The sequence below is a fragment of the Pongo pygmaeus genome, chromosome 21 (genome assembly GCF_028885625.2).
Source record: "Pongo pygmaeus isolate AG05252 chromosome 21, NHGRI_mPonPyg2-v2.0_pri, whole genome shotgun sequence".
Lineage (NCBI taxonomy): Eukaryota > Metazoa > Chordata > Mammalia > Primates > Hominidae > Pongo > Pongo pygmaeus.
The window spans coordinates 50,177,720-50,195,344 of record NC_072394.2 but is presented as its reverse complement, the minus strand read 5'-3'; the positions used below and the strand labels follow the sequence as shown (position 1 = coordinate 50,195,344).

The following is a 17,625-nucleotide window of genomic DNA, read 5'->3' as shown; positions in this document are numbered from 1 at the left end:
GGAGGTCAGCAGTAGGCAAGTGAGCAAAGTTTCATCTGTATTAACAACAGCCCCTCCCCATCACTCACATTACCACCTGAGTTCTACATCCTGTCAGCTCAGAAGTAGCATTAGATTCTCACAGGTGTGCAAATCCTAATGTGAACTCCACATGCGAGGAATCTAGGTTGTGTGCTCCTTATGATTCTCTAATGCCTGATGATCTGTCAGTTTCTCCCATTACCCCCAGATGGACCCATCTAGCTGCAGGAAAACAAGCTCAGGGCTCCCACTGATTTCTATATTATGGTGAGTTGTATAATTATTTCATTATATGTTACAATGTAATCATAATAGAAATAAAGTGCACCACAAATGTAATGTGCTTGAATCATCCTGAAACCATCCCCTCTACCAGGTCCATGGAAAAACTGGCTTCCACAAAACCAGTCCCTGGTGCCAAAAAGGTTGGGAACCACCACTGTTCAAAAAGACATGAGTGTTTTTATTACCTTGCTCTTTTATTTGACGTATCTGTCTTACTGTTTCCTTTAAAATCGCACATTTATCTGGTTTGACATTGAAATTGTCAATATCACTAAGATTGGCAGATATCAGCTCAGCCAATTCTTCAATATATTTACTTTCCTGCTCCCGTCTCCGCTTTTCACCACTGCAGGTGAGACTAAGGGAAAAGGGGGTAGAAAGGGGGGAAAAGAGACATAATATACATATCACAAAAAAGCTGTTAGCAGAATCAGCCCCTATACAACACTATTACACTATTACTATTTCCCCCCCACCACCGAGACAGAGTTTCGCTCTTGTTGCCCAGGCTGGAGTACAATGGTGCGACTTTGGCTCAATGCAACCTCCACCTCCCAGATTCAGGCAATTCTCCTGACTCAGCCTCCCCAGTAGCTGGGATTACAGGCATGCGCCACCACGCCTGGCTAATTTTTGCATTTTTAGTTGAGACGAGGTTTCACCATGTTGGTCAGGCTGGTCTTGAACTCCTGACCTCAGGTAATCCACCCGCCCTGGCCTCCCAGAGTGCTGAGATTACAGGCATGAGCCACTACACCCGGCCTATTATTTTCATATGTAAACAAACTAAACTCAGCCAATATAAACTATCAAAGATGCTGTCTTGGAGAAGTAGTACAACATAATAGAGATTCATGTAAACCTAAATTCAGTTCCATCTTTGTCAGCTAGGTGGCCTTGGGCAGAGTTAGCTTCAGTTACTTCATCTAGAAAATACGAATAAATCATCTTTACTTTTTAGAGATAATAAAACAACTAACAAATAAGAACAAAAACAGTGGTAGCTACTTACTAATGATGAAGTTTTATTCATTGTAGATTGATATTTTTCAACTATCACATTAAACTTCAATTGACACTGACTTTGGCAAATACTTTAAAAGCTATAGAGTAGTGTTGTATAGATTACATTATTTTATTTCTAATTTTTAAGCTTCTCATTTCACTTGGTAAAAAAAGGATGCAACCTCACAAATGACAAAATATCAACTTATAACCCATTCTTAAAAGATAGCAAGGATTCTTACTTATATAACTGTCAGGCCTCTGAGCCCAAGCCTGCACGTATACATCCAGATGGTCTGAAGCAACTGAAGATCCACAAAAGAAGTGAAAATATGTGCCACATTTTCTACACCATGGAATACTATGCAGCCATAAAAAATGATGAGTTCATGTCCTTTGTAGGGACATGGATGAAATTGGAAATCATCATTCTCAGTAAACTATTGCAAGAACAAAAAACCAAACACCGCATATTCTCACTCATAGGTGGGAAGTGAACAATGAGAACACATGGACACAGGAAGGGGAACATCACACTCTGGGGACAGTTGTGGGGTGGGGGGAGGGGGGAGGGATAGCATTGGGAGATATACCTAAAGTATAATAATAATAAATAAAAAGAAAAAGAAAAAGAAGTGAAAATAGCCTTAACTGATGACATTCCACCACTGTGATTTGTTTCTGCCCCACCCTAACTTGATCAATGTACTTTGTAATCTCCCCCACCCTTAAGAAGGTTCTTTATAATTCTTCCCACCCTTGAGAATGTACTTTGTGAGATCTAACCCCGCCCGTAAAACACTGCTCCTAACTCACTGTCTATCCCAAAACCTGTAAGAACTAATGATAATCCCACCACCCTTTGCTGACTCTCTTTTCGGACTCAGCCTGCCTGCACCCAGGTGAAATAAACAGCCTTGTTGCTCACACAAAGTCTGGTGGTCTCTTCACACGGATGCGCGTAACATAACCTCGGTCATCAATTCGTAACTCCTACCCCTCCTTCCATTCAGAAATTCTTATAGTACCGCGAATTGTTAATATTCTACCTTCTATCTGAATCAGCAATAAAAAAAAACTTCTATTACATCAAAAAGACGTCCATCTCATCAGTAACACTATTTACCACGAAGTGAAACCACCAAAAAATCTAACCAGAGAATGTAAATGGCAAGAAGTTAAAATGTTATCCTTAAACAAAAGCAGAGGGAGGGGAACAAGTGTGGTAAAGCACCAGGAAATAAGTCACCTACCCTTGTCCTGGAGTATCACATGGCAATTTGCGTTTTCGTGAATCAGTGGCCAGTGGATCCAAGTTTTCTCCTAATCCACTCATCTTGAATATACATCAGCAACTAAGACAGAATAATTAGAAATAAGATAAGTATATTAAAAAATATACATGACTCTATGAAAGTGTTATATGACTGAATGACTGCATCTTTTAATTCAGAACTACTTTCTCTAAACAGATAATTCTCAATATTCTTTTTCATAAATGACTATACTGAAAACCTCAGATTTCATATTCTAATATGAATTATGCAGAATGTATGTACAACTCCGTGACAGAAACGTTCCTCAAGTCCTACTAAAAATGTGTATCTTGCAGGGCACGGTAGCTCATGCCTGTAGTCCCAGCACTTTGGGAGGTCGAGGCAGGTGGATCACCTGAGGTCAGGAGTTTGAGACCAGCCTGACCAACATGGTGAAACCCTGTCTGGCCAACATGGTGAAACCCTGTCTCTACTAAAAATAAAAAATTAGCCGGCCATGGTGGCAGGTGCCTGTAATCCTAGTTATTTGGGAGGCTGAGGCAGGAGAATCACTTGAACCGAGGGGTAGACATTGCAGTGAGCCAAGATGGCACCACTGTACTCCAGCCTGGGTGACAAGAGCAAGACTCCGTCTCAGAAAAAAAAAAAAAAAAAAAAAAAAAAAAAATTTGACTGATGGAAAAATAGTATGCTTTGGTTAAAATTTCATTGATGAAGAAGATAAATGTAGAGTACTTCTGGTTGAGAAAGATGAGCAGGTGTTAATAGTAACAATTTAAGACATCCACTAAGCACTCATTTGCTAAGAATTTTATCTATACTAAACTCTTGTTTAAAATGAGACGATCACTGTTGTAAAGAATTACATGTCAACCAAAGAAGCTCTATGATTCTAAACTATTTTTTATATATTAAAATGCATCTTGCATTTCAACTAAACTGAGACGTATGCTGTAGGACATAAATTTCCACTAGGTGGCAGAATGCTACCAGGAAGGAAGACAGATTTATAAAAATGAAAAAATTCATTCAAGATGCTGATCAAACTTCAAATGTGTAGCTTTAAAAAAAAAATCAAAAGCAAAAATAAATAAATAAGTAAAAATTTAAAAAAATCACATGATCATAATATAAATCAGAAAATCTAGATTGCGACATTGTCTTCACAGATGCACTAAATATGTATTAAATTACCAAGAAAATTCATTCTATAACTTTCGTTGTAAAATGGAAAGGCTAAAAAGCTGAGATGATTTAAGTATTTGTTTTTTTCCCCATGACAAGTTTAAATGAAGGACAGAAAAAGACTTAAAAAACCTTTATTAGTAGTGGCTCACTATTATTAGTAGTGGCACAGTCAGATCACACAATCTCAGGGGTATTGTATTTTCAAACGTGTCAATGTCACAAAAGACAAAGAAAGTCTGTAAACAGTCCAGATTTTAAAGGAAGCTATAAGAACATGACAACTAAATGCAATATTTGATCCTAGACTGAATCCTGTGCTGGAGGTAAGAAAATGCTATAAAGAATATTATTGGATCAACTGACAAAATTGGAATATGGACAATAGACATAAAAGTATGTTGTCAATATTAATACACTTAAGTTGATAAATGAACTACAGTTATTTAAGAGACCAATATTCTTAGTATAATATTTGGGGTAAGAGGCTATTACATATGCAAATTATCCTCAGATGGTTAAGAAAAATTGCATATATAATGAGTGAGTGAATAAACCTGGGAACGGGGACAGGCAGGGCAAGGATGAGGAAGGGAGTTGACACTAGGTGAATCCTGACCCAGGGCGGGAGATAAACTTAAAAACTCTTTGTACTATTTTCTTGTAACCTTGCTTTAAGTTTAAAATTATCCTCAACTAAAAGAGTTTTAAACTTAAAGGTATGTTCAGTTTTGATTTTCCAATTTTCATATTTAAAAAGAGTAGCTCAAATAATCCCAGTGTTTTGGGAGGCTCAGGCAGTTTGAGTTTGAGGCACTTGAGTTTGAGACCAATCTGTGCAACACAGTAACACCCTGTCTCTACAAAATTTTTTAAAAAATAAGCCAGGCATCATGGTGCACACCTACAGCATTAACTACTTAGGAATAAAACAGGAAGACTGCTTGAGCCCAGGAGTTTGAGGCTGCAGTGAGTTATGATCACACCAATGCACTCCAGACTGGGTGACCGAGTGAGACTGTCTCTCAAAAACAATAATAATAATAAATTAAATAATTAAAAAGAGCCATGTGCAGTGGCTCACGCCTGTAATCCCACCACTTTGTGAGGCCGAAGCCGGTGAATCACAAGGCCAGGAGTTCGAGACCAGCCTGACCAATATGGCAAAACCCTGTCTCTACTAAAAGTACAAAAATTAGCTGGGCGTGGTGGCAGGTGCCTGTAGTCCCAGCTACTTCGGAGGCTGAGGCAGGAGAATCGCATGAACCTGGGAGGTGGAGGTTGCAGTGAGCTGAGATCCTGCCACTGCACTCCAGCCTGGGTAACAGAGTGCGACTCCATCTCAAAAAAAAAAAAAAAAAATTAAAAAGAATAGTGATTCCATTCCTTAAGTACAAAAATAGAATAATTCTTGCTATGTCTCTATAATTGGTTTTATATTTGTTTCATTCAAAGGTGATTTTTAAATTGAATGGCAAACTATCCATTGAGTAATAACTTTTTTTTTTTTTTTTAAAGACAGGGTCTTACTGTGTCGCCCAGGCTAAAGTGCAGTGGCACAATCTCAGCTCACTGTAACCTCAGCTTCCCAGGCTCAAGCAATCCTCCTGCCTCAGTATCCCAAGTAGCTGGGACAACAGGTGAGCACCACCACACCCAGCTAATTTTTGTATTTTTTGGAGAGACAGGGTCTCACCATGTTGCCCAGGCTGGAATTGAACTCCTGGGTTCAAGTTATCTGCCTGCCTCAGCCTCCCAAAGTGCTGGGATTACAGGCATGACCCACCACACCCAGCCTACATTCCTTTATTTTAAATATGTAATTTATTCCACATTCTAGATATTATTTCCTTACTTTGGCTTTTGTTTGTAAGCTGAATCCCTGAAACAAATGGAGAAACTATTCCATGGATAACAGCACTTCTTTAATTTGAAAGATAAAATTTTGCCTATATTCTCAATATTATTTCCTTCATTTGTTATTAAATATAAGTTGAATACTCAGTAAGGAGTAAGGGGCCTATCACATAATAAGTGGTCAATATATGTCTTGAATAAATATAAAAGCAACATTCAACCTACTGAATCACAGTTTAGAAATTTCCTTTATTCTGATCTATAACAATCATTCAATGCAATCCTACTGCATTAAACTTTTTAAATATTTACTTCTACAGTTGATATACAGTGTTATAATTCTGACAGCATAAATTAAATCAATAGAAAAACTAAGCCATGACAATCTCTTAATATGCAAAAAAATTAATAAGCACAAGTATCAGTTTAAACCAGAAATGCAGATCATTTAAGTCAATGTTTATGTGCATATAATGAAACCTAAATATGTCTACCTATGTCCATAGACACATGCAGCTTTTTCTCTTGATCTCACAAAACAAGCTACACTGTACACATAAGTCTGTGCAATCTTCCTGCTACCAAACTTACTCCTTCAGAGTCCAACTTAATTATCCAAAAAGGTACTAAGGGAAGGCCAGGCATGGTGCCTCATGCATGTAATCCCAGCACTTTGGGAGGCCAAGGTGGGCGGATCACCTGAGGTTGGGAGTTCGAGACCAGCCTGACCAACATGGAGAAACTCCATCTCTACTAAAAATACAAAGTTAGCCAGGCATGGTGGTGCATGTCTGTAATTTCATCTACTCAGGAGGCTGAGACAGGAGAATTGCTTGAACCTGGGAGATGGAGGTTGCAGTAAGCCAAGATTGGGCCATTGGCACTCCAGCCTAGGCAGCAAGAGTGAATTCTGTCTCAAAAAAAAAAAAAAAAAAAACTAAGAGAAAATAATAACTTAAAATCATGAAAAAGGTGTTTACCCGAACATAAAGGTATAATTATTTAAGATATAAAATATTTCTATCTTATTTTTTGTTGCTTTTGAGACAAGAGTCTCACTCTGTCACCCAGGCTGGAGTGCAGTGGCACCATCTCAGTTCACTGCAACCTCCGCCTCCCGGGTTCAAACGATTCTCTTGCCTCAGCCTCCCGAGTAGCTGGGATTATAGGTGTGTGCCACCACGCCTGGCTAATTTTTGTATTTTCAATAGAGACAGGGTTTCACCATGTTGGCCAGGCTGGTCTTGAACTCCTGATCTGCCCGCGTCAGCCTCCCAAAGCACTGCAATTACAGGCATGAGCCACCATGTCCAATCTCTATCTTCGTTTTTTAGGAACAGGTTGGATAGATTTGTAGTTCTTAATTAGACATGGACAAACCTTAGGTACATTTACTGTACAACTGTGTAAGACACCACAATGTCTAAGAGTAAATGACAATTGTTTTATAACAAAAAGCAAAGTAGAGCAAAAATCTCCTGAATTTCATTAAACTAAAGAAAATGTTTAACATGAGAAATAAAAAAGCATTTCTGGTCCCCAAAATAATAATTTCAATATATACAATAATATAATTCCTGAGCACAAATGACTATGACAAACCCTTCAGGTACAGTTTTCTATTTGGTATTAATCTTAGCTATAAACAAAAAATCAAAAATGGCATTTGTTTTAGTTGCCACGCCTGTTGTCTCCTTCTCACTGGGAGGATATGTTATTTTGGTAGATTAAGATATAAAACGTAAATGCCTAGCCTAGCACAGACACACTAGATCTAGATCACTTTCAGTCAACAGTCAAGAATGAAGATGAGAGAGGGGAATAAGGCATGTACAAAGACCATGAAGTTCTTAACCGGTAAGAAACATGGATCAGTAACTACCTGAGACTAGCTTACATTTTTACATCTTAAATTACAACCCATCTAGTTTGGAGAATATATGCAGTTGATAAAAGCCATCTTCAAAGGGGAAACAATATAGCACAACAGTCTCACAATAAGTTTGATTGTAAGAACAGTCCAGGCCAGGCACGGTGGCTCCCAGCATTTTGGGAGGCCAAGGCGGATGGATCACCTGAGGTCAGGAGTTCAAGACCAGCCTGGCCAACATGGTGAAACCCCATCTCTACTAAAAATACAAAAATTAGCTGGGCATGGTGGCATGCACATCTAGTCCCAGCTACTCAGGAAGCTGAGGCAGGAGAAAAGCTTAAACCCGAGAGGCAGAAGTTGCCAGGGAGCCAAGACCGCGCCACTGCACTCCAGCCTGGATGACAGAGTGAGACTCCGTCTAAAAAAGAAAAAAAAGAACAGTCTATTAACAGAGTCCCTTCTTAATTCTGACTCCCTACAATTAGATATTATCACCTATAGTTGAATAGAAAAGAAATTAGGACGTATACTTGCTCCCAAGTAATCTGTCCTCCTGAAGTTATATCATACATTCAATTGTGAGATGCATCCATATTTTGAAGTTTCCACTGCACCTCTAATGCACTTCCAAGAAGATACACAATCCAGTCTCAGAAGCCTTTTCAAGCCCCTGGCACCAAAGTACAGAAAAGAACTAGAAGGAAGAACTTCTCATTTTATCAGAATTCAAAGGCCAAAACCAAGTCAATCTTTCAATATAAACTCTACCACCCAGATCCATGAGCCATTTTTACAATTATTTTCCTTATCTAAAATGTTTCCACTAAAAAAAGCTGTATGCTACACTACTTAAATGTATTAAATATGGCAATGCACACTTTAAGACTGCATTTTAAAAAGGCTGGGCGGGGTGGCTCACGCCTGTAATCCTAGCACTTTGGGAGGCCGAGGTGGGCGGATCACCTGAGGTCCGGAGTTCGAGACCAGCCTGACCAACATGGTGAAACCCCATCTCTACTAAAAGTACAAAATTAGCCGGGCGTGGTGACACATGCCTGTAATCCCAGCTACTTGGGGGACTGAGGCAGGAGGATTGCTTGAACCCAGGAGGTGGAGGTTGCAGTGAGCTGAGATTGTGCCATTGTACTCCAGCCTGGGCAACAAGAATGAAACTCCGTCCCAAAAAAAAAAAAAAAAAAAAAACCTGCATTTAAGCAATATATTCTATGCAATTACTTTTTTTTGTGGGGGGGTGGCGGGTGGAGTGCAGTGGTGCAATCTCAGCTCACTGCAACCTCCACCTCCCAGGTTCAAGCAATTCTCCTGCCTCAGCCTCCTGAGTAGCTGGGACCACAGGTGCCTGCCACCACCCCGGCCTAGTTTTTGTGTTTTTAGTAGAGATGGGGTTTCATCATGTTGGTCAGGCTGGTCTCGAACTCCTGACCTCAAGTGATCCACCCGCCTCAGCCTCCCAAAGAGCTGGGATTACAGGCATGAGCCACCACGTCTGGTCACAATTACTTTAATGTAGAATAGTAACAATGAGAATACCTTTCAATGCTATCAAAATCTAACGCTATTTCTATATTACATGGAAAAGTCCAAAGTATATCGATGATAAGATTTAAAATGAACAAGTATCTTAACTGGATAGAATGTTTCCTATAAATACTATAGGCCTTTCTATATGTAACATTCAAGCTATGGAACATGTTGAAGCTTAGACATCAACAGAATATATAATAAATTGCTAGAAGATGAACTTTCATGGAATAACTAACTAATTAAAGCTGAAAAGCAGCAAAGAATTATACCTGCTAGCTCAAAAACCATAAAAATTTTGCTATATGGCTTAGCAGCACTAATCAGCTTTCCTTTTGGTTATTTGGGATTAAGACAGGAGGGGAAAAGTTTGACTATACACAGCAAATTAGCCAAATGGACAAGGATACAGGAAATACTCCCTGTCCAAAAGGAAAAGATATCAATCAACACTACCAGTGTTCATTAGGCAAGCAAGTTATTTTGGGGGACCTAAAAAAAGCTATACTATGCCAAAATAGGAGATGGGTTATCCAGTAAATCTAAATTGACATAGAGACCAACTAAAATATTTTACTTTTCCTAAATTAATAAGGGAGAAATAAGGAGATAATTTTGTGGTAGTACAATGCTAGACATCTCATATGTACTGTAATTTATTTACCATGACCCTCCAGAGTATATATTACTATAATAGTCCCATTTTACAGATAGGGAAATGGCTAACTTTCCACTAGATCACATACAGATTCTGGATGGCAGAGCTGGAACTATAATATTTTTTCAGACTTCATAACCAACAAAATATGTATCAAATGTTTCTTGGGCATTTTATTCCGCACCACCACCAAAACAAGCCATTTGTACCACTGAATCACACTATAGCCAACCAGTTAGCCAGAAAATTTCTCAGCTTATCAGTAAGAACACTAAGAGGTTATGACAGCCATAGTTTAGGGGCATGCAGTATTAGGGACAGAGGCAAGGAGTTGCTCAAGCTCAGCAGATACTAATGCTCCCCTCAAGTACCTTACCTAACCATTACCCACCAATGTCACTAAACTGCCCTTCGTGGTGGTCTAATATTACCCATAACCCTTACTTCCACTTGAGATGGTCAATGGCTCACATAGCAAAAGGAAAATTTGAGATCGACAAGTACAAACTATACCCTAAAATGGTCAGTCAAGTATTGTTATTCTTTGGTTTGCTATGATTAAATGGTGGAGCTACTTGACTATCCCAGCAGCAATTTAGTTTATCTGTCAGGCTTGTTTCCCTAACTTATACAAGGTATGATTAAATACACTAATTAGAGAGAGGTTTGGTGTATTTCTTGAGAATCGCAGTAACTTATGGAAATTTTTTCAAACAGCTATGGATCTGAACTGGTTTATTAAAAACTGCTTCAAGCACTATGCAAAAGCAGAGACTGCTCAAGTCAATCAGAAAAAAAAAGTTCTTGGGAAGAATGAGACAGTCATACACAAAAGTTCTACCCAAAACTGAAATTCCAAATTCTCAAATTCCTAATCAGACAACTTAGAAAATAACCACTACTAGTTAACACAAGGGCTTAATCTTACAAGGTTTCTTTCCTCTAACCTAAAAATATCAAAAAGTTTCTTAATCTTCTTTCTTTCAATCCGTCATTCATACCCTTACCAATAAAATATGAGGAGCTCCAAGAGAACTGGTACCACGGAGAAAGTACTGAAGACAAATATAACATGTGTAAAGGACAGGGGAAGGCAGGGAAGAGACAAGTTCATAAACGTGGAACTGTTATAAAAGCTTCCTCCTCAAGTGGATGACTCTTCCGGTTAGTATCTCCTACCTTTGTTTCCTTTCAATGCTGGTAAGGAAGTTAAGAGCTGTGAGGAGATAAGCAGGAGGGGAAAGAAAATTTTTTTTATTTTTTATTTTTTTTAAGACACAGTCTTGCTCTGTCGCCCAGGCTAGAGTGCAGTGGCGCAATCTCAGCGCAACCTCCGCCTCCCAGGTTCAAGCGATTCTCCTGCCTCAGCCTCCTGAGTAGCTGGGATTACAGGCACCCACCACCGCGCCCAGCTAATTTTTGTATTTTTAGTAGAGACGGGGTTTCACCATCTTGGAAAGGCTGGTCTTGAACTCCTGACCTCATGATCCACCGGCCTCAGCCTCCCAAAGTGCTGGGATTACAGGCGTGAGCCACCGCGCCTGGCCTACTTACTTATTTTTCTTTTGCTTCCTCATCCTCTGTCAGAGAGACGGAAATTTTTTATATCCTTTTGTTTTGTGGCTGATAATTTGCTATTATGTTTTGTAGGATAAAGTATAACACAATCCTTTTTTTTTTTTTTCAATTTAATTCCATTTCAGCTTAAACATTTTGCATGCCCAGAATCATTTTAGCCCCAGAAAACAGGGATAAATGTCACTACCAATTACTAGAACTCTCAGGCTAGCAGAACAGGAAAACAGAAAAACAATTAAATTTGATAAGTGTTAAAAAAAAAAAAAAAAAAAAAGGAATCGTTTGAACACAATGAATAGCAAAAGCTAGGAGCCTACAGTTTTTAGAAACAAAACATACACATGGTATCCACAAGAAACTACCTTGGTGGAGATATATACAAGAAAACAGTACAACCTCAGTTCTTGGTAATTTCTTCTCCACTATCTTTGCTTTATAATGCCAGCATATTGGGTGAAGGGCTAGCAAGAAACAATAAAGTAAAACATCCTATTTTTAATATATAAATTGAACAGAAAAGCATCTGAATGTAAATTATTTTATGCGCAAGGTTCCATTCTCTCTTCCTTCTTGCACATTTATGTTCCAGTTTAAACCTGATGAAGTTGAATTCAAACATAAACTCCCCAGAGACTACAGTGCTAGAACTGGGCATACCAATTAGCCAACTCAGGTGTTAGTTGCAACTGGAAGCTTGCTGCCAAGAGACTTCTCAACCTCTACATGAGCAACAGAGTTGAAGTTCACAGATAATACACTGTACAGAGGGAGTTAAGGAAGCCAATTCCATCTAAATCCAAATCAAGTTACCCTCTCCTGACAGCATACTAACTAGCTGTGTAACTCTTTTGTTTTAAAGGTTACATTGACTTCTACAATTTAATACACTGAATCTATCTCATATACAAGAACAGACTTAAGTCTGAGCTTCATAAACCTGAATTTGGCTTCAGTTTAAACAAGCTGTTACCAGTCATACTTCTTCCTCATCAATCACCACCAGCAACCCCAAAATTATCTTTATACTAAAAGTTTTTAATAAAGGTAACTGAAACATTTCCTTTATTTTTAACCTTAAGTCACTAATTTTTTTTTTTTTTTAATCTTTCCCACGTCGCTTTTCCATCTAGAATATTCCTGCCTTTCAAGATTAATTTTTCACCTCTGGTAAAACCATCCCCAACTCTCCCAATTAGACAAAGTTTTCCCTTCTTTATCCTACGCATTTTCCATACTTTTACTATAACATTTTACATATTATTCTATTTCTGTCTCTGTAAGCTCTAAACCATTGTGTAAACTTGTATGGAACTCTATTTTTTACACACTCTTTTTTTTTTTTTTTTTTTTTTTTTTTTACTACCACCATTCCTCTTCTCTTTTCCAACTCCAGTTCTCCTTTTGCTTTCCCATCAGCTGTACTTTTGACCAACTCCACATCTTCTTAAAATACAGAGAAGGTTCTCCTTTTACAGAGGTAAAAAGAAATAATTTGGCTGGGTGTGGTGGCTCACACTTGTAATCTCAACACTTTGGGAGGCCAAGATGAGAGGACAGCTTGAACCCGGGACTTCAAGACCAGCCTGGGCAATGTGGCAAAACGCCGTCTCTACAAAAAATACAAACACTTAGCCGAGCGTGGTGACGCACACCTGTAGTCGCAGCTACTCGGGAGGCTGAGGTGGGGGTATCACCTGAGCCCAGGAGGCAGAGGTTACAGTGAGCTAAGGATCGCACCACTGCACTCCAGCCTGGGCGAAGGGAGTGAGACCCTGGTCTGGAGGGGCAGAAGGAGTGGGGCTTTTTTATTTTGTTTTGTTTTGTTTTGAGATGGAGTCTCACTCTGTCACCCAGGCTGGAGTGCAGTGGCGCAATCTCAGCTCACTAAAACTTCCGCCTCCCAGATTCAAGTGATTCTCCTGCCTCAGCCTCCCAAGTAGCCAGGATTACAGGCAGCTGCCACCATACCCACCTCATTTCTGTATTATTAGTAGAGACGGGGTTTCGCCATGTTGGCCAGGCTGGTCTCGAACTCCTGACCTCAGGTGACCAACCCACCCCAGCCTCCCAAAGTCCTGGGATTACAGGCATGAGCCTGGCCGAGGAGGATTTTTAAAACCCCAGTACTGTGTACCACTTTTTACCTCTGGGGTTTGTAGTTTAATTTTCCTTTGACAGACATAAATATCTCTACATCAAAAGTAGTACTTATACCTAAGTTTGTCCCTGTGGCATATAATGAAAATATAAACAGCAGAGGAAGAAAGAGATAAATAAAAACCAAGGATTTTAGCCATGCTAAGGTAAGTGACAAAGAACTGGATAAAGAAGGGTGGTGAGGAGGGAGAGTGGGTATGTGCACAGAGCAGAAATGAAATCTGATATAAATTAATTAATAAGCAATAAAGATGTAAAGGAGAAATGATCACAGCATGTGCCCCATTCTCTTCTAATCTATTCTTTCCATCTACCTCACAGAGGAAAAGACAGTATTGAGAAATAAATGTTAAAGCTTAAGAGATGACAACATTAGCCACCTGGTAACCAAACAGCTGAGAGCAGCAAGGATGGTACATAAAGTGTACCATGGTACACTAAGTAAACAACGAAGAGGGGGAATGGTAACCATGGTCAAATGCAAGACAGATAAATATTCCTAAACCAGAATGCCTGTAGAGTAAAAAACAAAATAACAAACTTCCCCCTATAGTATTAAAGTTAGCCCTGTCTAGCAATATCAAAAATAGAGGCTACAATGAGTTTGCTCACCTGCAACACTGATGTTACAAAAATTAACATTGTAGAAATAAATGTAAAGCTAATAAAAGGCTTTTGGGTTGATTTTTCAAAGACAAGATATTGAAGGTAGAACACAGAGAGATGTCCTTCTTATAAAGCAAAAAGGTTGGAGCAGATCTGTAACTCCAGCAATACGACACGGCAAGTCTGACTCACAAGACTTCCTGAATAGGTCATCATCTGTACTGCTGCTTAGTCTGTGGCTCAGTCCTTTTTTTCCTGACCTCACAGCTTATTACTCTTCAACAATTATTAAATAACTTTAAATTCAAAAGAATCCTTTTTAAAAAATGTTTCTGGGCCAGTTTCAGTAGCTCACACCTGTAATCCCAACGCTTTGGGAGGCTGGGGAAAGAGGATTGCTTGAGCCCAGCAGTTTGAGACCAGCCTGGGCAACATAGTGAGATTCTGTCTCTGCAAAAAACACAAAAATTACCTGAGCACGGCAGCATGTGCCTGTGGTCCCAGCTATTTAGGAAGCTCAGGTAAGAGGATCACTTGAGCCCAGGAGGTCAAGTCTGCAGTGAACCATGATCACCGCACTCTGGCCTGGGGGACAGAGCAAGACCCTGTCTCAAAACAGTAACAATAATAATAGTTTCCATATCCCTAGAAGTTATGTGTCTGATAACAGAATTTGTGTTTTCAAATAAATCTCTAAAGCCATTATTCATCTGATGACAACAATACAAATAATGAATAAGAAAATATATATCAAAAAGTTAAAAAATAAAAAAAGCTTTCAACATTATTTGCTTTCTGGAGGGTGGGGTAGCACTGGTAAAAAGGTTAAAAGGTATCAGAACTGAAAACTCAATAAAACCCTTGACCCTCTCCATTCCTCTCCAAAAAATAGCTACCGTCCTATGTGGAGCTAAACATTTATACCATTAGGTCAAGATTGCTTCAGGGAAGAAATCTGCAGTAAGCAAAAATATAAAATACTGAAAAGAGGAGGAGAAGTACATCATTCAATTTAAAATACAACATTAAAAAATAAAAATAAAAAATAAAATACAACATAGCTTGGTTTTTTCTTTGTTGCTATTCAAATGTTAGTTTCATGATCCATAACTTTTTTTTTTTTTTTTTTTGAGACGGAGTCTCGCTCTGTCACCCAGGCTGGAGTGCAGTGGCGCAATCTCGGCTTCCACAATCTCTGCCTCCCAAGTTCAAGGAATTCCCCTGCCTTGGCCTCCTGAGTAGCTGGGACTACAGGTGTGCACCACCATGCCCGGCTAATTTTTTTGTATTTTAGTAGAGATGGGGTTTCACCATGTTGGCCAGGATGGTCTCAAACTCCTGACCTTGTGACATGATCCATAACTTTAAAGAACTTTTTTTCTGTACTTCACAAAACCTGCCCATCCATGTCTAGTAAAGGAAGCTGGGGGCACCTCATTACTATTAGAGAATATCTGAGGCAAGAAAATTTTATTACGAACTTCTGTAAAATCATCCATACACCTAAACTGGTTAAAACCAAAATCTACTTCACCAAGTATCTTAAGAGTGGTCACTGTTCAACATATCAGGTGTCATCCACATAGAAAAAGGAAATAGTATCCCCTATGCTAAGTGCTTGGGGTAGATGAATTGTTGATCAAAACAAGAATTTTTTGCCTTCAAGGAGCTGATGACTCAGTGTGAGGAATTAACAAACTAGTAAGTAGATCATCAGAAATTGTATTATATGCTACAAAACATCTTTATTTAAAATTAACGGCCGATTTGTGATTCAGAAACAGAAACAACTGAGTACCAGACATATCCTATAATGTTATACAGCTGTTCAAAGTCCTAAATCTCTATAGTAGATATGTTTCTTACTAATAAAAGAAGCAGATTCAGGTTAACAACTAAATGCCCCTGAAATTGGCCAAACTTCAGATTGGTTAGCTCAGACCTCCTCCGTATTTAAGCAGCACAGAATAGAGGCAGCTGTAGCAGGAACTGGGTGTGCTACAAGACACCAAATACAACAAGGTGAAAGGTTTAAGTCAAATGCTTCTAGAGTTCCAACCAAATTCACCAGATTTCAAGCCTTTTGATCTCATGATTCTTTTACCTCTTAAAAACTGGAAACCTGTAATAACTTCTGCTATGTGGGTTATGTCAGTATTCACCATATTAGAAATTGAAACTTAGAAACATTTGAAACATTCACTTTTTTTTTTTTTTTTGGAGACAGGGTCTCAGCTCTGTCACTCAGGCTGGAGTGCAATGGTGTGATCACAGCTCACTGTAGCCTCAACCCGCTGGGCTGAAGTGATCCTCCCACCTCAGCCTCCCGAGTAGCTGGAACCACATGCATGTGCCACCATGCCCAGCTGATTTTTTTTATTTTTAGTACAGATCAGGTCTTGCTATGTTTCCCAGGCTGGTCTCCAACTCCTAGGCTCAAGCAATTCTCCCGCCTGGCCTCCCAAAGTGTTGGAATTACAGGCATGAGCCACTACGCCAGACTCATTCACTTTTTTTGTTTGTTTGTTTTGTTTTTTGAGATGGAGTTTTGCTCTTGTCACCCAGGCTGGGCTGGAGTGCAATGCCACAATCTTGACTCACTGCAACCTCCACCTCCCCATTTCAAGCGATTCTCCTGCCCCAGCCTCCCAAGTAGTTGGGATTACAGGTGCCCGCCACCACGCCCGGCTAATTTTTGTATTTTTAGTAGAGACGGGGTTTCACCATGTTGGCCAGGCTAGTCTCAAACTCCCGACCACAGGTGATATACCTGCCCGGCCTCCCAAAGTGCTGGGATTACAGGCATGAGCCACTATACCTGACCCTCATTCACTTTTTAAAGCCCATCATATATTAACATAACAATTTTTGCAAAAAACAAAATTTCTGAAACAATGAGAATTATAAAATAATTAAAAATATATATTTGCAAATAATTACCTGACTTAATAGAAAACAGTTATTTACTTCTGCATTCCATCTGGTGCAATGTTATCTTGATTTAAGGATATAAAGAAAATCTGGCCTCACAAAGACATGTACTTGTAAAAGGAAGGACTATTTTAATAAACTTTTATAAATAATTATGGATATTTCTTGATATTACACTAAAACAAGTGGTAATTTCTTAAAGGTGAGTTTTATAGGAGAGAAAAAAATAATTTTTCCTCTACCCTATCTGAGTTGTAAGTTGGGTCAGATCCCTTAACAAAAGACAAATTAACAAGAGAAAATCAGAAATATAATAAATATACCTCATGTATCCATGAGAGATACCCAGAGAAATGAGTAAATCTTTTCATTTCTAAGAGGTGGCTTAGAATTCAGACTTAAATACCATCTTCAGCTGAAACAAATAAAGAAGGGCACAGGGGCTGGGGAGCAATAGTTAAGGAGAGGCGACCAAGAAAAGAATGGTAAACAACAGTAAGGCTTGTTATACAGATTTAAGTCTATGCCTTCTCCATTAGTAAGTTTCTAGTGATTGAGTCATCCTTTTCCTGGTAATGAGGAAGACACCCTTACAAGGAAGATTTCCTTTATAGATATAAATTTTCCCTTACAAAAGGGTAACTTCTACT

At 39.0% G+C, this 17,625-nt stretch overlaps 1 protein-coding gene across 12 annotated transcripts in view; it reads right to left on the bottom strand.

Moving 5' to 3' along the window:
* Positions 1-17,625, bottom strand: part of NCOA3 (nuclear receptor coactivator 3) — a 157,228-nt gene that overhangs the window by 32,369 nt on the left and 107,234 nt on the right. For 9 of the 12 annotated variants that reach the window (XM_063659005.1, XM_054466525.2, XM_054466528.2 and 6 more), the window contains 2 exons: positions 2,565-2,666; positions 492-664 (listed from right to left, as the gene is read on the bottom strand). In XM_063659005.1, the coding sequence (XP_063515075.1) occupies positions 492-664; positions 2,565-2,647 (256 nt within the window). In that variant the 5' untranslated portion in view covers positions 2,648-2,666. Of the gene's footprint in view, positions 1-491; positions 665-1,168; positions 1,233-1,553; positions 2,544-2,564; positions 2,667-17,625 lie in introns of those variants that run through there. The other 3 variants (XM_063659008.1, XM_054466531.2, XM_063659009.1) reach the window with 3 other exon arrangements.